The 24,379-nt window shown below is 46.8% G+C and overlaps 1 protein-coding gene across 1 annotated transcript; it reads left to right on the top strand.

Moving 5' to 3' along the window:
• Positions 1–470: 470 nt before the first annotated feature.
• LOC100646056 (MDS1 and EVI1 complex locus protein EVI1-A) lies at positions 471–23,344 on the top strand. Its single transcript, XM_003394348.4, has 2 exons — positions 471–1,768; positions 16,798–23,344. Exon 2 carries the CDS (start codon positions 16,850–16,852, stop codon positions 18,206–18,208), a length of 1,359 nt encoding a protein of 452 aa, XP_003394396.1. The 5' UTR covers positions 471–1,768; positions 16,798–16,849; the 3' UTR covers positions 18,209–23,344.
• The last annotated feature ends 1,035 nt before the right edge of the window (positions 23,345–24,379 follow it).

Below are 24,379 nucleotides of genomic sequence, written 5' to 3'. Positions count from 1 at the left end.
GGGCAGGTCGCGTGCCGGCGTGGTGCTACTCCGTGGCTGAAAGAGAGGAAAGCACTTACCTTCCCGACGTCTCTCACGGTTAACACGCAGGGGAGCTCCTCGCTATCCTTACGCGCACACCTTCCTACCTGGAGCGCACCGACGATCCACCCAGACTACCAGCGATACAAGCGAACGTCCACCGTGTGTTCCTCGTGGTTCACCTACCTACCTACCTACCTACTTACCAACCTACCCGCCAACCTACGAGTTCAGTCTCCCCGCCCAGTCCACCACGGTACCATTCTCTTTGTGTGCGTGCTTCTCCTCGCGATATCATCCCGTCTCTCTTTCACTATCGATCCGCCTCTCGCTTGCTCCACCAACTTGGTCTACTTTCCTCTCTTTCTCTCTTCTCGCCGATCACCTTTTTCTCCCCTGCTCCGTTTCACCGTCTCGGTGTTCGCCACTCCGATCGCGACCACGCCGCGCGCTCTCCCGTCCCCGACCCCTCTGTTCGCTCGCGCGACGCAGTTTTACTCACCGATACACTCGGCTTACTCACCACCGTACACACAGCCTCCTCTCGTCGTCGCGTCTCCTGCACCGTCTCGCCTCACCGCGCCACGCCACGCCACGGCTCTCCCCGTTCCCGCCTCGACGAGCCACGACTCGCAGCGAGTCGCGTCTCACGAATCTCGTCGAGAGCGTTCGCTGATATTCCGCTTCGTCCACGAGGCAGCCCGACGGGGGGGATATCACACGCCTCGAGAGAGGACCTGGACAAGGAGCACCAAACGATCGCCGGACGGTGCTGAGCAACGTGGTTGACTCCTTCCGTTTCTCCGTGCTCTCCAGTCGAGGAACCAACCAGTCAGGACTCGGCTGTCCTGTCGACACGACACGCGATCCACGCGATCGATCGGAAACATCACGCGGGACACCACGATCGCCCCGCCGAAACACCTTCCGCATCCACGATACCACGCCACCGTCACCGTCACCGTCACCGTCACCGATCGGACAGGATACACGACGGTCGTGCGTGCAACATCCATCGATTACACGATCGTAGGTGCATCCGTGAAGCTTGGTCGTCGCGTGGCCCCAGATCGTTTCATCCGTTCGAGCGACGACAGTTTCGCAAGAAGGACTATCTCTAGTCAAAAGCACGGAAAAAGGACACACAGTTCTAGGATAATTATCCCGTTCCACGTCGATTCGGTGATCCGGATGACCTAGAAACGATCCGCTGGAACAGCGTTTGTCGCGTGACACGCACCGAAAGCGAGGGAAGCGCATCGCGATCTGTCGCTCGAACACGTGGTCGCCGCCGCGCCGCCACGAGGCACGCTCTTGGAACGCAGATTCCCGTCGCGGAGCCTCGCAATCACCGTCAGGATGTTCGATCGGACGTTTCGATCTGGATACTCGTAGAATAACGATCCGCGGATGATCGATGAACGAAGAAGAAGAAGAGTGCTCGGGTGTGAGGATAGTGTGCCGTTGTTGAAACCGGAGTGCCTCCTATTTTTCCTCTTCGCTTTCTTCTACCTCTTCTTCTCTTCCTCCCTCGACTGACTGACTCTATCTTCTCTTTCTCTCGCGTGGAGCTGTGGTGAACTCGTCGAACTGTTACGAACGCGCGATCAAGGGGGAAAAAAGGAAAACGAGTTTGATCGAACGGGAAAAAAATCGCAACGAAACAAGTGGGGAAAGTGAGAAACCGTTCACCGGAAGTGCAGCCAACTACTACCCCCGGCTTCAAGGTCATGGAATGACGCATAAGGTAAACCTATTTGTTCTTCTTCGTCCGATCTCGTTCCCTTCCCGTGGCGAGGCTTACCTCGGCTGGCGCCTCTGAATATTTATGAAGTCGCTCGATCGCGTTCGATTTCTCGAAGCGTCTGTCGCGTGAAACGAGCAAAGATCACGAAAAAGAAAACGCGTCAACCTGAAATCGATTGAGACGTTTGTTTCCTTAACTGGCTACCGACCTATCGACCACCTCGCCGTATCTAAAATCTCGATTCGTACTCCTGCGACTCCCTTCTTTGGTATCTTTACCTACAAAACGACGAATATTCACTTCTCAAAGATATATCTCTCTGAGATCAAGTAGGAAATGGAATTTTCTACCTTCGCGAAATCCTATCCTACGGATACAAATCTCAAGGCGGCAACAAATTAAATAGACTCGCGACTTAAATGTTAGGAGGCGATAGGTTCGTATCGTGGGACGCCGCGTAAAAAATCGGCCGTTCATCATCGGACATAGTGGCACGATGAAAAATGATCCGTGTAACAAATAGATCCATAGATCGTTTTCCGTAACGCACGAGCGACGACGCGGCGTTTCACTCGACGAGTCTCCCGCGGCCGTCTAATTCGCTTGGAACCAGTTTCGAAGTCGCGTTTGCGATTCCGCTTGAAAAGTAAGCGTCGCCCACGCTCGTCCTTATATCACCGAACGGTTCGTTCTGCCGCTCAACCAACGAGACACATCGCAAAAGCTATGTTCCCGCCGCGATCCTTGCCGTTTCCTCGTTCATAAATTTACGCGCCTCCGGACTGGCGAGGGGCTGCGCCCATTCGCGGGATCGCGACTGCCACGAGATAACTCGGCGCAATGTGAGCGGTTAGACGCTCGATTTACGCGAAACTTTGAAAAATCGTTTATTCCTGGAGGACGATTTAGTAACCGATTTGAGAATCATATTATTGTTTACTTTTTAAAAATATCGCGCGAATAGTTGCGCAACATAATGGATAATCTAATATAGTTTGCGGGTAAGTGTAACAACTTCTGAGTCAATAAACAGGAAACTTTTGACACGTATAAAGAGTCGTTACATAATCTTGGCTACCTATAACGCGCGATAGCATGTTCCGATCGAAAAGTTGCTCCGGTTGTACGATTGTCGAAATAATTATCCCGTCTAACTATTACGCTATTACGACAGCTATTTTCCAATTCAAAACGTGCCTATTTACCGATCATATCTTTTTTCATTCCCTTTATAAATACGGCGCCATTAACCGCACGTGTATCGAAGCTAACAGCTGCTGCAAGGTAATAAACATTTGCAACGAACCTTCCGGATCATTTATGCTACGACCTGTTCATTTATTTTATTGTGTATTATCAGCGAAATCTTTGCCCTGTAACACCGGCTCTTTCCTCTCTCTCTCGTTTATCGTCCACCGTGGCTATTAACATATTTGAACATATAATAGGAATAGAACTTTGCAAACTAATATAAAATTTATGCGACATAGCGTTTGCCGGGATTCAAGCTATTACGATCGTTTAATGAGCATTTTTTAAGAATCGATAACATTGTCAGAGAGTACGGGTGAAGCGACGCGACATTCAACGCGTGTCGCCTGCTCCGAATCGAAGGAGGCCATCAGGCATGGCAGAAGATTCTCATGACGGTGCAGGAATATTCGTGGGTATCGCATAAATCTTTGCAAGTCGGTCGTCCGTCTCTTAACGATTCAATGATTAAATGCCACGAATTCCCCGAACCGAGATACATTATTCATAGAGAAAAGGCCGGGTACGATAGTGCACGCAGCGCTTACGGTTCCAAGCGTGCAGCAACGTTAACAGTTAATTGATAACAGGTAAACCAGCGGCGAGGCGCTTCAATTTTTGTTGTAGGAGCCACACCGCGATCGAAATAGACCGACAAGACCGTTAACGGTCGCGTGAAACCAATAGCATCGGCCTTCCTTCCCTTCTTCTCTCTCGCGCACACTCTCTGTTCCATTATTTTCTTTCTTTTCAACCGGTTGCGCCGTTCCCGCCACCGCGCCGTTCGATCCTCGCCAAGTGCCATTAACGATTCCTCGCGACCGCGTCTCCTCTGTCTGCGTAATAACTCACAGGCGACTGTTCGATTTTTTTCCAGCAGCTTCGCTCTGTAATTTACATGGACGGTTCGTACGATTAACGCTCTACTGATCTATAATGTCGGAATCGACGACGATACTAATCGAACTACGCCGGATTTATCGCGATCCAATGATGGACGGCGATGCCTATAACGGTTAGCTTTCAGAATTTTCCGCGTTTATGCGTTTATAACGCGACTCCTTTTTCGCTCTGTATCGAGTTGGATACATTCTTCGCGTCGTCCGAAAGCTACGAACATTTCTACCACTTCGTTCGATGGATCAAACTATCTCGCGAGCAAACGATACGAACAACTGCGAATACTGCGAGTGATAATTTTGTCGATGTTACGTTTTTGGAGGAATATGCAGCTGTGTAACGAGAAGAAAGGCGATTCGAGAGAATCGAATGTGGCACGTCGGTGTCAAGTGGAGCGAAGTTGCACGAACGACTGCAGGTCGCTTCCTCTTTTTCTTTTTTTTTCCGATTGCCCAACGATCGCGATGCGTAAACGTGTACCGACGTTATTTGAATACGACCACTATTACGAGAATGGAAAAAGCACGACAATCATGAGAGACTCCCAGAGGTTCGAACAATGTCCTCGCCTCTGGACTGGCGCAAACGGCAATAAAACGGTTCCTGAACGACAACGCCGTCTCCTCGTGGCATCTTTCGTGCCCCCCTCCCGCCCCGCTTGTCATCGTGTTACGTTATTATCCGTTATCTCGAAAGCTGTCGTAAAACGCCGCTAATCTCCTAACTTATTGAGTCCCCTTACACATTGAACATAATAAACAACTTTAATTTACAAACATGAAAAAGATAGCATTATTATTAGATCGCGAATGTCTATGCGCATTCACGTTTTCATCCACGTAATTAACTTAATGCGATCCAAATAAAAGTTTCCTTCGTCCATTAGGTATTCTTTAATCGCGTAAATACATAAATATCAACAAGAAGACATGATTAATCTTGCCATCTTAGGTATTAAAATAAACAAAAACTATCACCATGCGAGATCACCGTTTACGCTGGCAGCATTTAGGTACTGTTAAATTCGCGACGCGAGTGTCCAGATGAAACCGAGGCGACAGAACGAAGTCTCGGAGAATCGCATTTAACGAGAATTTATACGTTCTTATTCTAGAAGACGCGCGCACGCGGTTGTAAATGTAAATTCGACTCGGTACAAGTAGTGAGGGAGAGAGAAAGAGAGAAAGAGAGAAAGAGAGAGGAAGATGGAGACGGGGATGTTCGGTGGCATAAAGCTGTTGTTGCGTGGGCACGCGCACCGACCGCGTCTATTTATACGTCCGTTTGTGTGTACACGTACAATGGGCCTTTGCTGCTTTCAAATTAAATTCGAGCAGTACCGCAATGCCATTGTTAAGCTCATTGCCGTCCCGTCGCGGTGATCCCACCTATCGTAGACGAGCGACACACGCCTACTTTCCTCCCGGGGAAACATCCACGAGTCGAGGCTGGAGCTGATCCGAGAACGAGAAAAACCATTCGTACTTTTGCGAAAAAAAATGAGCTTTCGTTTCCTACACAAAGGTGGATTCATTCCTTTCTCGTTCAAATAAGGTATATGGTCTTTTCTTGCACACGGTATACTCTTTAACGTTGCAGATCGAACAGAAACAAAAACAGAAAGTAAAAAAGTTCATAAACTGGTGGTTTAATGTGAACGAACGTGACACGTGCATGATGCGTATTCAGTCAAAGTACGAACCTGGCATTTTTACGAGCCCGAAGCGATCATCGCACATTAGCATGAATATGCAATCTTTTTGTCGCGTTTCGATTTATGAGAATTACAGAAAACGACCAAAAACACTGTGAAATAATACTATAGCTGGCGCAAAAAGGTTGCAACCTTCTGTCGGCGTATTCGTCGTGAAAACTTCCGAAATCAAGACCTTCGACGTTATGATCCCAAACGAGCGAATTCAATTCAATCGAGTGCATCGAAGTCCTCCGTTCTCGATCGTTTCGCACAAGAGACATCGATTCGTCGAATAACGTTGAAAACTTCAGTTTGAGGCCATAATCTTGCACTTGTGACGTGAAACGAAAATCGAAACAACTACTATGAAAGGAATCTCGCATGAACCTTTAGTCGTACGACTCTCTCGCCAAAAGTCGAGCTTAGATTTGTTAGGAAAGCGACTTCTCCCCAGCCATAATCGGCGTCCATACGCAAGTAATTACCTGTGCAACTCGCCTCGATATCCTTAAGCAGTCATTACGCTCGCTTTATATTAATTTCATTACGATCGAGTTTAGCGCAGTCTTAATGAGTGCGAACGCTGAATTAGGATTCCATCATTGGTCAGAGCTCTCGAATATTTCTGATGAATGTTCGAACGCTCGACCGGATGATATTATATGATAACCGTTTTGATACGTGATAATTTAATGCGCGTGGGAATTCGATGATCGTGTTTTTGATAGGCTTGTTGCCGCTTCGTGGCCACCTCACCGAAAGCGGAACCAGACCTCTTCTCGATCGAATCACGGCTCTTTGTCTCTTCCTCGTTGTTCACCACCGCTGTTGCGCCGATAACGTTTGCCTAACTTGGGACGTTCGATTAATCATGCGCGGACGACCATGTTGGGAAAATAAGGATGACTGGAGAAACACGGAGTAATCTCCTAGTTCTATGGTACAGTGTACCTTGACTCTAGGACGGACTATGGATCAGCTATGTCGTACTTTGCTGACTACCGATCGGATCAACTTTATTATGTCCTTGAGAATAACAACTGTTCGAGTGTTCGAGGGTCACTTCGTTAGAGAGAAGCTTTAACGTTCAGACTTTGAATGGTATAATTGGCTATTGAGTAACGTTAGGTTAAAAAGTGACAGAAAATATTTTTCTGTTTACAATCGTTTAAGTACATGTTAAACCGCGTACTTTTTCTCCCGAGAAGCTTTTCCGACACGAGTCGTTATCTGAATAGTGTCTAGACAATTTTTACTTCATTTACATTCAATATCTATTGAAAGTTACATACGAGAAGCGTTAGATTCACAGCTGGCCACTGACGAAGCGCTAGGTGACGCGGCAAACGCACGTGCATCCATTTACTCGATCGAAGGTTATGCCTGATCGAAGGTCTGTTACACGGGGGAAACCAATCGTTCTTATAGGAGCAAATTTTAAGACTATTCAATGGCAATCTTTTGAGGATATAAATACACGAATGAATTTGTTGAGTAGACTTGTCAGGAAATTGAATCGTTGCGTTGGTCGCAGAAACGAAACGATGAATAGATCCACTTTTGCCACTTTCCACATAAGAAGCAGAAAAAACATCGGGAATCCTTTTCTTCGAATTCCATCGATCCTCGCGAGAATCCCCTAATTTACGCTCGTTTCGCAAATGATTGGCTACCGGTGGCCTTGGAAGGACACGGTTGGTTCTGTCTCTCAGCCAAGCAATTTGGAATCACATCGCGTGTCCATTAGGGCATTCTAGATTTTCCTGGAATGCACAATTCTTCTTCAGCGTGAAACTATCGCTTAATGCGTATACGCCGATTTTCCTAAAATCAGGTAAAGCGCTAGTAAACCGTTTCGATTTCCTCGTTTTCTACGGAGAACGCGTCAGATCGGAAACTTGTACCGGAGAATCGTCGTTTCCACGAGTGCAATGATTTCCGCGAAACGCGCGAAATTGCCCGTTTGCGACACGAGACACCGCGCTACGAGGAACGACGCAGTTGTACAGCGTTCGTGTCACTTCGTGGAAAGTTGGTAATCCCCGATATCGATGCGGACCCTGGCCAACACCGCGTATAAATATATACAACGATCGGTCACAAAATCAGGAATAGATTTTCATGAATTTTCCTTGGGGCCCGTTGTTGGCTAGCGTTTGGCCCGATTCTTTCTTCTGTCGCTCGTTCATCTCCCTTCCTTTCTTTACAGACCCGTCGCGACACCCTTTCACACGCCTCTTCCGCGACATCGTACCTCTCTCCTCGTCCATTTTCTTACTCCGGTTTCGTTATCTCTAAACGCATCCATCCCTCGATCTCTCGGTTCTACGTGGCATCGATTCTTCGACCGTTTTCTCATGAAATATTCACGCGACACGGGACGAAATCATCGTTTGTTAGTCAACCATCTCTGTCCCCCGTGCGTTCCCCTTTCTCCGCGGTTACGATCGTTGACGAGACCGCTCTTTGCCATCCCTGGCACATTTCTTTCCGTCGCTTTCGCGTCCCGCGAGGGCACGGAATTCATTTCGTCGAGTTCCGTGTATCGGAAGGAAGTCTCGTTTCGATTCCATGGTACGCGATACGAGATAGCGAGATACGTGACACGTGGACTCGAAAGAAACATCGTCGCGAATGGTAAGGAAAACAGAATGATCGAATCTGCCTGATTAGAGCAAGAGGTGGCTCGTACAGCACATTTTGCTCGGTTACGAATACCTCGAATACGTACATCGAACAACATGAATTTAGGCCACACCACAGTCATCGATTATGCAACAGTTCGATCGTACGCCGTTCTAATTACGGACCACGTTCTGACAGCCTCGTTCCGCGACTGGACCCCTAGTTGAAGCGATTACAATTAATCACGGCAACCAGGAGCTTTACCAAACTGTGTACTCGTTCTCGCCGCCAATATCGTTCGCTACGCATTAATTAAAAGACGCTTTCTAATACGTCGAATTGAATTACAGCGGGTCATCGATCTCGCCGTGGCGTCGCTCACGGGCGTTCCCCGCGTCTATTTTCTATACTGTCGCGCTGCTCGTTTTCTCATCTGCCACAGATTTCACTCCTTTTAAATCACAATCGCCTATTAGCCGGGGAGAAGGTGCGCTCCCATACGTAATTTTCGTATCTCGGTCACGAGCGCCGTGGAATCGCCCGAAATACACCAATTACATAACCGATAGCTTTTTGACGCTGTCTCTCTTCCCTTATCTGCGAGTCCCATCGTCCTACCTGGAATCAGGAATTCTCTTTCCTTCTGTTCTTTCTTTACCTGTGATATACCGTCGTCGCCACAAATTTCCATTATCAGTGTCAACGACCTCTCCTCACAGAATAATGTCCATTGTGCGTCCGTAAAAGATTTAAGAACTTGTCTGTGATCTTTTAATGCGACTCGAACGATAGTAAAACTTACTAAACGACGCTGTCGATAACTTTCTTCGACTATCGCCAAGGCTGTGCAGTCGTTGGTAAAAAAGAAAAAAACAAAGATAAATAAATAAGTAGTGCACACGTCCAGTGCACTTTCGATCGAATGACAAAAACGACCACCGGATACAGCGATTCAATGCGGTGAGACACGCGTGTCGTCGACATCAGGCTATCCATAACGCTGTAAAGAGGGAGTTTCTAACCTATTAAACGTCTAAAATTAAATACCACTAGAATTTGATTGCTAATAATCAATACAAAAACTCTAATAGCTTAAGCACTCTATGGCGTATCGTTTTGATCGGTTTCATCGGGCACGTTCGAGATTCGATTTCATAAACTCGGATATCCGCCAGAGGGCATTTTCGAGTGGTTGGAACCAGAGAGAAACCGATTGTGGTCTACTCGGTCGACCTGTCTAACGGCGGAGTAAATCGTTTGATGTCTTTGTTTCGGCGAACCCTTCCTCCGTTTGCCGCTCCTTTCTCTTCGTCAGCTGGCTTCCTTGGAAACGCAACGCTCCGAACAATTTTCCGATAGCGGATCGAGAAGGGAGCTGCTTCTTTCGACACCTCTCGCGCCACTTTAGCGTCGCCTGAAGATTCTTACGAAATCTCGACTGCCTGTGAGGTTCAGGCGCGGTACAGTTGACATTATGGATCGTTAAATCGAAAGTTTATCACGGATATCGTATTGAACGTTAAAAAATTATACAAAAGTACTTGTGTCTATCGTTGTAGCTAATCTTCGATAATTACTCGACCGGAATATACGGAAATTTCTTGAATTATACATTCGTTGTTAAACGTTCGAATTCCGAAATTACGCAGAATCGAATTTCTTCTATTACGATAATTGTATTAATTGCGATTAGGAAGCGTCTCGAGGGGAAGTTCCTTTCCATGGACACGAGTTACTTTCTTTTCCCGTTTCTAACTCGCGTGTCTCTTCTTCGCGTGGTTCCCTCTGTTATCGCGTAATTTGCAGACAAATGGCCGTTACTGTTACCAGATGCGGTCTAAACGCGTTGCGTTGCGCGACCCATGAGAAAAATTCTCAGACCAGCATTGTCAAGTCCTCGATCTAACGTCTATAAATGGCATAATCTTCTTCCGGCGGGGCTGGAAATATTTGGCTAACCTCGGGCAATTAGCGTTCCGCCTCGAAACGGGGCAAACTCCGCGAGAAAGTAACTACCATGCTTTGTCCTGTAGCAACGAATTATTAGCCGATTAATTTTTCTAATCAAACATCGTATCTCCACGCAGAAATTTCCTTGCGTACCTTCCGCTTTTTTCATACTCTCTGTACTCTTGTCGCATTTTAATATTTTTTACATTGCTTTCACGCTGCTTTTTGTCAACCTTTTTACCAACGAGTCGACGAATAACGCGGAACTCGCGGCAGTACCGCGGTGAGAGTGTAAGGCGAAATTCCAGCGGCGCGCCGATAGTTAAGATTTCATGAGGAAACGCCTGCAACCGTTGGGCATTTATCTGAATCGTGGAAATAGCGGAGAAAATTACCGAATGTTATCTCATACCGAGGACTCCGAAATATGTCCGTGTGGCTTGAGAGAGACCGCGAATTACTACGTGGAAAGTCATCGACGAAGGATCGTCTATCTATCGATTGCAATTACCTATGTTCCAAGCAGCAAATCCTTGTTCTTGTTATTGAACACGTCGAGAACGCTCTCGAATTTGTACACATCATCGTTGAAGTTTCCTAGTTAGGAGAGCACCTGCAGCTACCTTGTACCACGGTTTAGTTTCACTCGAACGAATCGCTGTTAACTCGCTCCGTAACTACCGAACAAATTAAACCGAGCGCGAACCAGGAAAAATTACGCGGGTTTCGTTTGTTGTTCTTCGCGAAGATATTGCCTCTGATCCACCTAAATGTTTTTACTATGCATCGGATATGTCTTTGATTCTTACTTTCTATCGAATTCCGTTGGAATTTAGTTCGAATCGAGCGTATTACTTTAATGAGCACGCAGATTGAAATGCAGATTCGAAAGTGTCTGAAATTCAACAACGTAAGACTGTTATTCAATGAGGTTTCTAGCGAGACAGAGAGGAATGTGGATGATACGTCGTTCCCTTGGAAGCGAGATTGCAGTCATCTCTGACGGCATTGTCTTTGCTCGATCCTAATGGCTGAATACCTATTAGGGTCAGACCGTCTGTAGAAGTACCGGAAACCAAACAAGAGGTTTCTTTAACCCATTCATCGCAATCCGAATAGAAAGATTGGCTCGGAGAACCGATAAGGTTAGCGAGACGCGTTATGGCAGTGTTTCCATAGAAGTGCAACAATAAAAAAAAGACGAATCACTTCTCCTTTTGTCGTTTTTCCAGCTGCAAAAATTCCATCCGGATTCCTACCGGAGCTCCGAGACTTGCTTATTTTAGGCTCCCGTTTAAGCGTTTCGTAATGTCGAGCATAATTAATATATCGCCGATTGCGTGTCGTCCATTTCAAAATTACGTAGACGAGGTGCGTTTTCTGGCTAGAATTTTATTTATTCGGCGTATAGTACGCAGACACCTTGCGGTAAAATGAAAATAACAGAACCACGTTGGCGTGGCACGCGGCGCGAGCGCGGTGCAAGTAGAAAAAGCCCAGACACGTCTAATCAGGAACGGACAGTTTCTACTGCGGGGAGTACTTTCTCGACGCGAACCAATTTACCAGTAAATTAGTTGCAACCATTTAACCTAACCACCTTTCGTTCGTTGATTTAAGATCTGTGGACGAACTCAAGGCTATGCAACAAGTATTTCAGAGAAACTCGATATTCTCGAGGACATTTCAATACGCGTCTCGCAACCGAGACGTAATGCAACTTGCTTCGCTTTTTCCCTTTCGTCGTCCTCCTTTCCCTTCGTTTCACTTGTTCCGCGGAAATGTAGCCGTATGCGCGAACAAGGTTGCTAACTACCAAACACCGCGTGGGCGCGATCAAGCCGACATAGGAAACGGACTCGGAGCTTTTATACCGCGGAGGCGAAATCATAAATAATAATCGTCGGATTTATCGGCGTTGCACGCGCGCAACGTACGCGTACGCAACCGGACGAAATGTTGTCGACAAATTAATTCAGTCAGAGTAGCCGGTGCAAGCACGAAACGCGAAGCTCGATGAATAATGAACGGTGTCGCTTGTCAGGCCGAATGAAAGTAACATTGAAAACGATTAAGCGGCGCAGAAACTGAACGCCACTCGTTCGCTGTTCTGTATCGTTTTACCACCTTTCACTGCCTCCTCGCTGTTTCGCGATCGCTTATTGTCCACCTTCCCTCGAATTCGCCTATAGTACTGGTGCCTGCGATACTTTTACTTCCATTTACCCTTGCGGGTACATGAGAATGACCAAAGTTCCACTCGGCTTGGAGAATACGGTTCGAATTTCACATGGGTAGTTAAGGGATTTCTGTTACAATTTTGTACTTGCTCTGTGACCATCTTCCAACAACCTCCTATTACCCGATAAATCCTTGGAAATTGACGAAGGCTTCGGACCAAGATTTTCCCGTAACGCGACGCTGCCATTTGTTTTATCGTCGTTATCTATCGGTGGAGAGCGACGGTACGCAAATTTGACGCACGCCGATCGGCCAATTACAATGTTACAGCAGCGACACCGGCTATCGAAGCAATTTTACACTTATAGCAAAAGAGGCAACGGCCAACCGAAAATTACACGCGGTTTCCTGTCGCACACGTAGAGCAATATTTCGGTGTCGCGGCCCCTATGAATTTAGTGGTGCGTCTCGTATTTTATCTCCGACAAGGCGGTGGTTAAAGGGGCCTGCGTCGTAATTAAATGCCGGCACCTCTTGGCCCCGTTATCGGCAGGAGCGATCGTACCTCATACAGGGACCCCGTGCAACAAGGAAAGACATGAACCGACGCGTTCTTCCTTTCCTCTTCTTTGCTTCTTCTTATTCGACCGCATCGTCTCCTGCATCTTGTTTTTCGCCATGTCGCTCGACTCGAACAGTGCTTGGATAGGGGACAGCTCGCGGATCAAGATCGTCCGAAATCCGTAGCGAGAACCTACCTTTCTCGCAATGAGCACGATCTTAAAACGGAATTCTGCAAGATTTTTAAGCCATTGAGTAATATTAGCCTGGTCGATAATTTGCCAAATAAGCACCATCCGTTCATAAGCACTGTTCAGCGTCAAGACGTCGAGCGTTTATTAATTTAAAATCAAGATGCAAAAATCTCAACGTTATTTTTTATTCGTTGAAAATGTATCAGATTAGGTTTTCGTGCTTGAACGATTAAACGATCCTTTTGTTATATTATGTCTATGTGGCGAACCGTAGGTTCGAAAAAAGATACGTTTCATAAAGGTAGAACAGAAAAGCAATTTATTGCTACTGTAACACGTAACAATAAACAAAATATTGAATCAACGTACGAGTTCATAGCGTTGGACAAGTTAGTCGCAGAAAGAAAAATTATAACGAACTGTAAAAATGCTAGAAAAGTGTCGGATTTGAATACCTCAAACACCTTTCTTCTTTTCTTCTTTTCTTCTTTTTTTTCTCTTTACTCCGTTCCACTGTCTCGCTGTTTTTTCTCGCCGATCAAAAAACAGAAAAGTTGCGTCACGCGAAAAGAAACGACCGATTGAAATCTTCCCTGCGCCTGACAATCCGGCCAGGGACGTGGTCCGTTCGGGTAACAAGTGGCGAACGGTTATACGCGTTACACGAACGATGTTTACCACGCCGCAGGGACGCATTTAACGCTCGAAGATTTTCAGATACATGCGCAAACAGGGAACCCATGCGAGTTGAATTAATGATCTTGGCTCGCAACGCGTGGGTTATTTTTATTTATTCGAAACACGATATAATTAAATCAGAAAATCTCACGATGGTTGCGTTGAAAGATATCGATGCATCCTGAAATATCAAGATACTAAGATATAGAATGTAACAACGTATAGGTAAACGCGAATAAACGACGTAGAAATTAGTATTCTCGGGTTGTAGAAATTTTAAGGATAGAGAAAATGTCGAGTCTCGTAAAATTGGAGGTTCATAAATACGTAATATTGATAAAAACGGGACGGAATTGGTCGAGTGAAAACGCTACGTTGAAAGATGTTGCCAAAGCATAACAACGCTCGAAAAACAACGCATTGTGCAATATGTACGTGGACCGCATGCGGCCCTGGAGGCGCACTTATGGTACACGTAGGTGAATGTCGGGAGAGAAATCATACCGGCAAGGACGACAACGAGCGAGAGGCAGAGGGTGAACGAGAAAGAAACGACGAGGGAAAGAGAGACAAACCACGCCCGACTCATCCCGACTTTCTAGAAACCGAAAACTGGATCGTGGCCGGCGGCATGTGGATCTCGACCGATCTCTGGTAACGTCGGTCGAGCTTGATTCACGTAACAGATGTCAGTCTTTAAGGATCGTGTGCCCCGCCTTTTCTTCTTGTTTCGACTGCCGTTCCACGGAACCAGCTACCGTTTCCCGTGGACATTACTCACGAAGTCGCTCGGAGAAACTCCACCTTTCGGGAGATAAAGCGGTGCCTCGGGCTTACTCGAGGGAAACGAAATTCCGAGAAGTACGCTCCGCTCGCGATTAAGTTACCGGAAATCTGTGAAGGGAGAACGAGCGCGCGCTCTCGTCGAAAGCCTCACGGTCGATTAAGCGGCAGCGGGCTCGTTAAACCAACAACCACCAACTACCAAACGTTCGAATTAACGACAGGCAGAGATTCTGTTCGTAAAAGGCGCCTTTAAGATCGTGTTATCTGCTGTTGGACGCGTTACGTCGTCGTCGTCGACGACGTTGTATCCCGTGAAAAATCTGATTAGCACACGCGAGTTTCTCCGGCTGGCCGACTCGGATGGGAACAAGGGAAAGTACGATATGTAAATCGAACTTAATCAACGACATCTAGACGAACGACGCGTCTCTATGCCTATCGGCTCTCTTCGCGACGAATACGATTCGCGGAGAAGGCGAGGAAAGCAACGGGAACGGTCCAGTTACTATCTCTTATCGTTGGAATTCAGAATTAGCGGCTTTCTCGCTGTCCATCGATAATTCCGGTAATAAAGGCTAGGAGTGTCATTAAAGAAGCTCGAGAGAACCGTTTTCCCGATGAGGAATTTATCTCGGTTTTTGCACGCAACGATGGGTTAACGACTCGCGAACGAAACCGTTCGGCCGTTCTGGATCATCGAACATCGTCCGGCAGGGATCGCTGTTTCCGAACCGTTCGGTACACTTTCGATTCCAACCGAACACCTAACAGTTCTCGTCGCGTTCTCTACACTCGTAATTAACGCTTTTCACTATTGTCGGTCGCGAGCTTTTTGCTCCTGCTCCTTTTACGCCGGAACGGGGTTCTTGCACCGTCGCCAACTCCTCCTTTTCCCTCGGTCCCCTTCGCTCCTTCACCTCGTCCCCCTTCCCCCTTCACCCGTCACCAACCCTGTCACCGGCGGATTTCTCTTTCGTTGGAACTGGACAACCAGCTGAAGATTAGCTTCTTCGGTAACTGGATCGACTCGCGTGAAACGACACCGGCTGTGAAAGGATTCTTCGATTTCTCGAATTAGCGAGAACTTCCTTCGTCGAAGATCGATCGGAGAATTCGATTTACCTTCGGCAGAGCGAACGATAGTGAAAAACGAAACGGGCGAATTTCGTACAAAATGATATGCCCACCGAAGACTTTAACGCGCGCATAAGTAAGGATTTACGCGCGGTGATTTCGATGCCAGATAAGGAAACATTAACGCGACAACCTGTCTTCGTTGCAGCACGTATCATATAACTTTCTTGCAATCTCTGTTGCACGAACAGTGTGTTTATCCGCTGCACCCCAATTTCTTTAAATGCAGTTGGATTATAAAATCGTAATTTAAGAAATAAAACAGCTTTTTCTTGTTGATTCGCTCGAGCGATTTTACATTACGCGTGTACATTATACAGACGGATCTGCCCGGAGATCAGTTTCGTAAGATCGAAATCAAAATCATGAGAATACGATGTCCGTTGATTAAGATAGATAGCACGTGCTGTAAAAAGAAGTTTGAACCAACGGTTAACACGTCGATTATGTCACTGGCTATGAATCTCTTGTATCACGTGTCTCGTTTTAAAGCTAGATCGTCGTACGTTCTACTAGAGTTCCGTTACATGGAGATCGTATACTCAAGAACTTCGTAACATCCTCGCGGCTTGTTCCTCGCTATCTTTCATGGTAGAAATCGTTGGTGCTGTACGTTACACGCGCGTTCGTTACTAAAGTATCTCGATATCGTCCAGCGTGACGTCAACGCACAAAAACGCGAGCAATTTGAATGATCGGAAGATTAATTTCTACGGCTTCGAAAAACGTGTCGCTATCATCGCCTCCGGCTGAAAGAACATCCATCACGATATGGTTGACGCTTTGATGTATCGCATTCGGTTTCGTACGTTACTTAGGTAGGTCTCGTTTTGACGTATAGGATTAATTCGTGAATCTGGCAGAAACGATATCCTTTCGGTAAATCGTATCAGTTTGTCAGCGATCCGAACGAAACGTGTCTGGTACGATACTTGAATTCTTTCGTTGTAAATTTGCTCGTTGTCGCAGCAACGAAACAACGACGAAGATTGAAAGTTAAATTGCAATGTAAACGTTCGATTTTCGATCGAATTTATTTTCAGTGACTGTAAAATATTTGTCGGTCGTTTCAGATCATACCGAGCGACGAGCAGGAGCAAAGCCGAGGGTGACAGAAGCGGTGTGATGAGCGGATATCTCGGTAACATTCCCCTGCCCCCAACGTTGTTGCACGACCCGAAGTACCCTCCAGCCATGCGGGAGAAAGACTCGAGTCCAAGAAAAATGCCGGGCCACATCAGCCCGAAGCAAGCCAGCATCTATCCGTTGAGCGTTCGCGTGCCGGACGTTGAAGAATTGCCATACGATTTGAGCCACGGCCACGGTCGTGGCCTGTCGAGTCCCACGAATCAACAGCAACACCGGCAACAGCCCCATATGAGTCCGGCGGCTAGACCGCCTCAATCTCATCATCAGGAGGATCTCGACTGCGAACCGTTGGATCTTCGCGTCGATCACAAGAAGGAAAGACTCACGGACGAGAATCAGAACGAAATAGAGGTTCTGAACCAAAATAGTCTCGGCGGAAGTCTTCCCTATCATACGGTTCTGTTTCCTCAGCATCATGCCGTTCATCCTTTGGTCCTCGAAGCCATGTACCGGTCGCACCATCACAGTTCGTCGGTTCCAGATTTACCTAAAATCCAAGTGCGAGCGTTGCCGACCATGGTACCATTGCCACCGAACAGATTCTCTTCCACCACTTCCTCCACGTCGTCCTCTTCCTCTCAGGCTGCCGCGAGAGTTCCGAGTCCCTCGGGTGGCCAGCAACATCAGCCACAGCAACAAAGTCACTCGAGTCAACAGCAGCAGCAACAGCAGCAGCAACAACAACAAGCTTCCAATCTTCCACCTTACTCGATCAGCGTTCAAGCCGGTCTAAAGCCGAAAGACAGATACTCGTGCAAGTTCTGCGGTAAAGTGTTCCCCAGATCGGCGAACCTGACGCGGCACCTGAGGACGCACACCGGCGAGCAGCCGTACAAGTGCAAGTACTGCGAGAGGAGCTTCAGCATCTCTAGCAACCTTCAACGTCACGTCAGGAATATCCACAACAAGGAAAAACCGTTCAAGTGCCCGCTGTGCGAACGATGTTTCGGACAGCAGACCAACCTGGACAGACACTTGAAGAAACACGACGCCGATGGCCCAACGATACTGGACGAAGTTAGATCGAGGTACCACGGACAATTGCCGAGAGCGGACGAGTCTTACTTCGAAGAGATTCGCAGTTTCATGGGCAAGATCACCTCGCAGAGACAAGGAATACCGTACTTCCCTGGTCTGCTGGGTCATGGGGGAGACGACTTCAGGAACGACAAACAACAACTTCAGCTGGAAGAGAAGAGAGGCGATTCTTCCTACTTCAGCGACAGGGATAACCTGAGTTCGAGGTCGAGCAGCACCGCCAGCAGACCCGAGAGCGTGCAAGAGGAGCAACGAGAAGTTAATTCTCCGCCATTGTCCCCTGGAAATAACACTTGAGTCGGGGAATCCGATCGTACGTCCGACGATTCCTCGTCGGGTACGATTAATTAGACATCGAAGTATCCCCGAATCGATACGGTTCCTTGGGATTCCAAGTTTCGCCGATACGTCGCCATCCGTTCGGTGGACGACGGAACCATCGCTCGTGAATAGCTGTCCGTTTACCCGAGGACAAAGTATCGATCTTACCGTTGACGAATTACTTTTACACAACGGACTTGTTTCGCTAATTTTACATTCTCGTGTAATTCTAACACTTGGTAACTAGAATTCATCGTGTTCAAACGTTGATCAAACGAAGAGGTGCCTTACGGAACGTGCCTGAAATGTTTTCCGAAGTATTTGATGCGCAGAGACTTACAATTAGCCGAGGCGGACGATAAAACTCGACTTTAAGTAGTATCTTAGTACCATTAGACGTCAGAATATTATGTTCCAATAGGGCAAGGTGGACTAATAAAATACGTGCAATTCCGTTTTTAAATTAATCGACAAGGCAGTGTTATCGAAGGAACTATACTATCGTCGATCGAAGACAAAATTTTATATAATTCTATAAAGTACAATACCCTCCTGTACTTTGAACATTAATTTACACGGAACGTGTATAAACGCGCGAGGGCTGACAAACTGTAACTCAATTCTCGTCGTATTCGTCCTCTTTTCTCATCCAGCCGTTTTCAAAATTAGCAAGTCAGCGGAATCGCGTAGCTTCTCGTTAGAATATTTGCCGTTCGATTCGAAGGGCAAAGCTAGATAATTTCCAGCGACTGTTGCCAACAGCCAGCAGACGAAATCGTTGAACAAGACCAAACACCACGGGGGAAATACAGAACGAACGCGGTTTAAATTCCTTCTGGTTGGAAGGAACGGCTGAAAACGACGGTTCGCGATTTTACGACCTAGAAAGTGAATTTTAACCACTCCATCGCCTCGATCCTAATCCGCGGTGTCGATCACCGACGACCAACTACGAAATAGAAATCGATGGGCGGATCTGTGCGGTCGTCGATCGTCCTCGGCCGGAAGAACGAGAAACTCGACGCCCGCGACACGAGTCGTTAAGTTCTTCATTGAGTTCGTCATTGAGGAAGTTGGAGACGCGACGTCAGAGCGTGGAACGGTTTTCACGAAGCAAGAAATTATCGAAAGAACGGGTCGTCTTGCCATTCGAGTTATTCGCGGATTATTATAGCCGTCAGTATCATCGACTTTCATTTATCAAATTAGAAAAGTCGAACGCGTAGAAATTATGCAAAGTTTAAACTGATGAAATGATTATGCAAAGATGAAAGGGATGAAAGGATTAGGCAAAGATTGAGAAATTAGCGTAGCACTTTAGGATGAATCTTATATCGAAGATAAATAATACTGAATACGTGGGAAAGCACGCAGGAAAAGCAGCTTCCTGTAGCCGACCATTACCAGAATGACTCGATGAAGCTGGTAAAGGCGCCATCGGCCGGATCCCACACGATCCTACGTGCCCCTCGTTTCCTGCGGATGGTCGCTGGAAACCGTACCCGGGGCGAAACGATCTGATCGCTTTCCGTTCGTGGTTACGAATTCATCTGAACTTTCTAATCGGCGCGAGTGTACGGGTGGCGTTTCGACCTTGGGAGTAAGCGGAGCCCGCTTAGATTAATTACGCTCGATCTAGATCGAACAGCCAGCCAACGGAGTACCGTACGAACGCTTCTAAAATTGGCACCGGATGGTTACGTGGGCGACTCGTAATCCGCTAGAAATCCGGCTGGTGGAAAGTTGGACGTTTTTTGCGCTCATCTTGCGCGGATTGAATGAAATTGGCCGGGTTTCGTATTTACGACGCGGTGGATCATTGAGCAACGACTCGGTGATTGGCAAGAGAGGAAACTCGGTGCGAGAATGGTGTGGAATCACGGTACCAAAGATCGAAACGGTAGCGAAACGAAAAATTCCGCGAGAAGATTAGCGAGGAAGGAATTTCGCTGCGGAAACATGGAAATTAGGGAAATTAAAGCGCACGAGAGTAGAGGGAAGCGAGTGGAAAAGCGAGAGGGAGGTTGGAAACGATCGAATCGGCTGCCGGCGCGGTACTAGGTGGCAATTTATCGGTACTTTCTACCATGTACCGACATTCACTGTAAGTAGCGCAGGTGCAGAGGTGCACGATATGGCGAACCACGCGGTCAGGAGATCATCTTGACCTTGGTAAATACGATCGACGAGCGATTAAGCGGAAAGCGCGACGAGGAGAGGCCTGGGCGTATTCTTTCCCAAGAAATCCGAAGAAACGGTGGTGCAGAGGATTCGAGCGGTGACGCGTGAGAAACTATTTGCGCTTTCTAATTTGGAATGTCGGCGATCTTCTAAATTACAGGAGCCGCCGACTAAATGAAACGCGAACCTTGAACAACCGCGACCTTGATATCTAGCCGATAAAAATCGTCATCGACTGGCAAATGCAACGCATTGCAACAAACAAACGCGATAAAATCGTCCCTGGAATGGTAAACGACGGAAAAACTAACGTCGCTTCTGCTCGACGCAACTTTGGTAGGAAACTTTGCAACTAGAATTCTACTGAATGTTGAATACCAATAACCGGAAGATTGGCGACAGAGTTGAAACATTGAAATTTATTTCACGATGCGAAGCTACGAAACGGTCGACAGAAGTTTGTCTGGAAGTCGGGAAATGGAGAGAGAGAGAGAGAGAGGGAGAGAGAGGCGGTGGAGTTCCTTTCATCAATGCATCAGCATGCGCATCTGGAATGGGAGGATCCGCGCGCAGCATGCAACGACGTGTGTGTTCACAAAATCCATTTTAAGAGCGAACCGATTTCGTAAGGAGATCGATGCAACGCGTTACGAGGACGTGGCCCGAGGTGTGACTAAGCTTCTACGGTATAGATATCTCTCTCCTCCGTGGCGCTACGCGAACGAAGCCTCGAGAGAGGATGGCAGGCCCTGTTTTTCTTGCCTCACGCATACGATCCCGACCGACGATGGCCTCGGACCTCTGTTGCGTTACACTTTTGCCACGCCCCGATCGGACGGGCAAGCTCATCGCGAAAGTGAAACGCAATAAAAGAGTCACACCGAAGCGAGAGAGTCTCGACATCCATGAAACGTTAACAGAGAGACACAGCCGAGAGAAGGAACGAACGAATCGACGAGTCCTCGCAGATCCGAACGAAGAGAACGGTGGACGAACGTCCGAACGAGGAGAAAGAAAGATCGATCGAAACCTCGAGCCTTGGAAATCGGTTTCCTCGCCACCTCCCACAGTCACCGATCGAACGTATTTCGACCGAAATTCCGCGGTCAGTTTAACTCTTCGATCCCCGATCCCCGAACCCCGATCCCGTTGCAGATGTTACTCCTCGAATATCTCCTCTCCCTTCTGTCTTCGTTTCGTTTTCAGAAACCAACTCGTACACGAGCGCGTACTCGAATAAAACTAACACTGCGATTCTTCTCTTCTCGTTCGAAATCGTTCGACGTAATAGCGAACCGAAGCCACCACTTTCCAGAAAAATACGCGAATCTCCGTTTGGAGCGGTCGCTGGTTTCCACGTTAGGCGATCCGTCAACCAGTTGCCTGAAAAAAAAGAGGCCGCGAAATTTCTCGAAGACGAGTCTATCCACAAAATCGCCGCATGTTCTCACGTCCGAGCGCCGGTTTTTTCGATCTCATCTCGTTCCAGTTTGCACGCGTGATTTCACTGAACAGGTTAGCACGATTTGAATTACGACAGCCTGTTGTTACGAGGACAGGGAAAAACATCGTACGAAAAAGACCCGACGAGAAAATACGTCCGCGGCCGCTTTACAAACCCTGTTAGAAATTGCGATTCCATCGTGGTGTTCGAAACGCTCGCTCTTACCTTTCGATTTCGAGACGCGATTAAACGGATTGCCCGGCTCCTGTTTTCCAATCATTGTATATACATACGACGTGCGATATTTTAGCGATACGAATCGTATTAGCGAATTATAATATAACAAAATACATGTACCTATGTAGCTGCTAGAATTTGAAACGAGGCTCAATTTAGTTAGTCGAAGTCGTCGCAAAGGTATTAGTTTATCGCTCATCGGCGAGTTCCGCGAGATCTAAATTCCACGAGCTCTATCGTTCCGGTGGCAAACCGAGACGAACTCGTCGATGGGCGAATCGCTGGAAGCAGCTAATCCCGCGAACAGTCTGCGTGCAATTTCAACGAAGAATCTCACCTAAACGCGTTCGTCTGTCGAGCATCGACTCGAAGGAAATTGGTGCGCAAAATGCATCGAAATCGAGTTTGCTCGAAACGACGGGGGTGATGGTTCTCGCGCGTTCTCCTACTCGTCGCAATTAAACATAGTCAGCCCCGCGCAAGGTGTACCAGGCGGATCGTGAAAGAGTACCGTTTTAATTTTGATATATATATACACATATATATATGTATCAAATAGATATATATATATATATATATATAAACATAGAGCTGTATATGCAAAATGGATATAAATATAATATATATGTGCGTGCGTGTGTGTGTAAATCGTACGACGATTGTGATTTCACCGAGGTTACCGAGTTATACGTATTTACCGTTTAGCCAGAAACAGGCGCCGCGCCGCCAGCCGACCAAGCTATCAAGCGCTCGTTACCTTTTAGAACCGCTAGCTCGTAAGTGTGCGCAGGTGTTGTCCATCCACGCTCAGTTTTGTCTTTTATTTTCCTTTTTCCTTCGTTTTTTACATAGTCAAATTTCGATGGGGCGACCCAACGCCGATCGAATGGCAGGGATCGCTGTCATCGCGAGATCAACGAATCCTTCGCCTCGATATGTGTCGCGTCCCTTCACCTTTGGTTTCGCGCATCGTTGTAAAGTTGAACGGACATGTACGCGTTTGTCAGCGTGGATGATCTCGTCGCGAAAACGAAAGATATTACCGCTCTTTTCTTACGAACGATTATCCTTCTTAAGTGCTCCTACTTTATACTTAAGTTAAAAAGAACACACACACACTCTCTGTTTTAGCCCCCGTAGTCGCGCGTCCTGTAGAATATAGTGGTGAACTGTATATATGTTTATATGTAATATTCGATTTGAAAAAATATATATGGATGTACACATACAGAGAAAGAGAGAGAAACGAAGTTACACGTGGAAATTTATTTTAAAGAAACTCTCATCGTACTTGCGTTTACTTTCTCCGCTCTCTCACGGCGTTTCTGCCGTCTATACGTATACCTCTCCGAACCTTTCATTAAACTCCCTATTTTTGCGTCCCTACAATTTCGCGAGCTTCTCCGTGATTATGAGACGCGATTAAAAGAAAGTTAGCTGGAAAGACGAAGAGGTCTTCGTTAAAACGAATCAACCTGCCTTTCTCGATGCTGCACAATTATCTAATAATTCCTGTTTCCTTCTAACGCGAGAAAAAACCGAGCATTTGCAAAGTAACGGTAGATGCGTAGATCAGACGAGTCGAAAGTTCAAGTTTTTCCGAACATGCTCGCGATCATATGGTCGATGCATCTGAATCTTCGTCTTGATTTTTCCGTTCTTTGTTCGCCAATTCTTCAAGATCTCCTTTCTAGTTTTATCGTTTATTCGTTAATATACGCGTAACGTACAATTTTTTTTACCTGGAATATAAGCATTATAAAAATATAAAGATAAAGACTATGTCAAATTTCGGTGGACATGGGAGAATCATTGCTTCCACCGAATGATAATCGAATCGCACGACTTCGTGTCTGTGAATGCGAATTGACGAATTCGAAGAAGGGACTCGTATGGATTAACGATACCGGTCCATAAATAAAGACTCGCTCATCTCAACCAAACTTGGCCTGGAGGTGATCGTAACGAACAGGGAGACTAGGCCGCTTCGAGCTAAGTGGCTTCTTGGCCTCGCCGAGGACATGACTTTGACCCACATATCGTTAAACTACGCCAACCAGACTATTGGTACGAATTCTGATTGTTCTACTCGAAACGACGCTTAAAACGCCTCTCTAGAAAACCTATTCTACTCGACGTTGGTCGCTTTCGTGGAGAACTTTTTTGGTAAAAAATAAATAGCCACGATATAGATAGAGATGAAATGAAATTTGATAAATTTAGGATATTCGTGGGACCACTTGTCCATGTAAATAGGTATTTTCCGTCTAGATATATTTAAAGTG

Source organism: Bombus terrestris, chromosome 3 (genome assembly GCF_910591885.1).
Source record: "Bombus terrestris chromosome 3, iyBomTerr1.2, whole genome shotgun sequence".
In the NCBI taxonomy this organism is placed as follows: Eukaryota; Metazoa; Arthropoda; class Insecta; order Hymenoptera; family Apidae; genus Bombus; species Bombus terrestris.
Note: the sequence above shows the minus strand (reverse complement) of the source record. Positions and strands in the feature narration are given on the sequence as shown.

Bases quoted from the DNA above. Each gene is read 5' to 3' on its own strand.
- LOC100646056 (XM_003394348.4), top strand. From the start codon at position 16,850: ATGAGCGGATATCTCGGTAACATTCCCCTGCCCCCAACGTTGTTGCAC.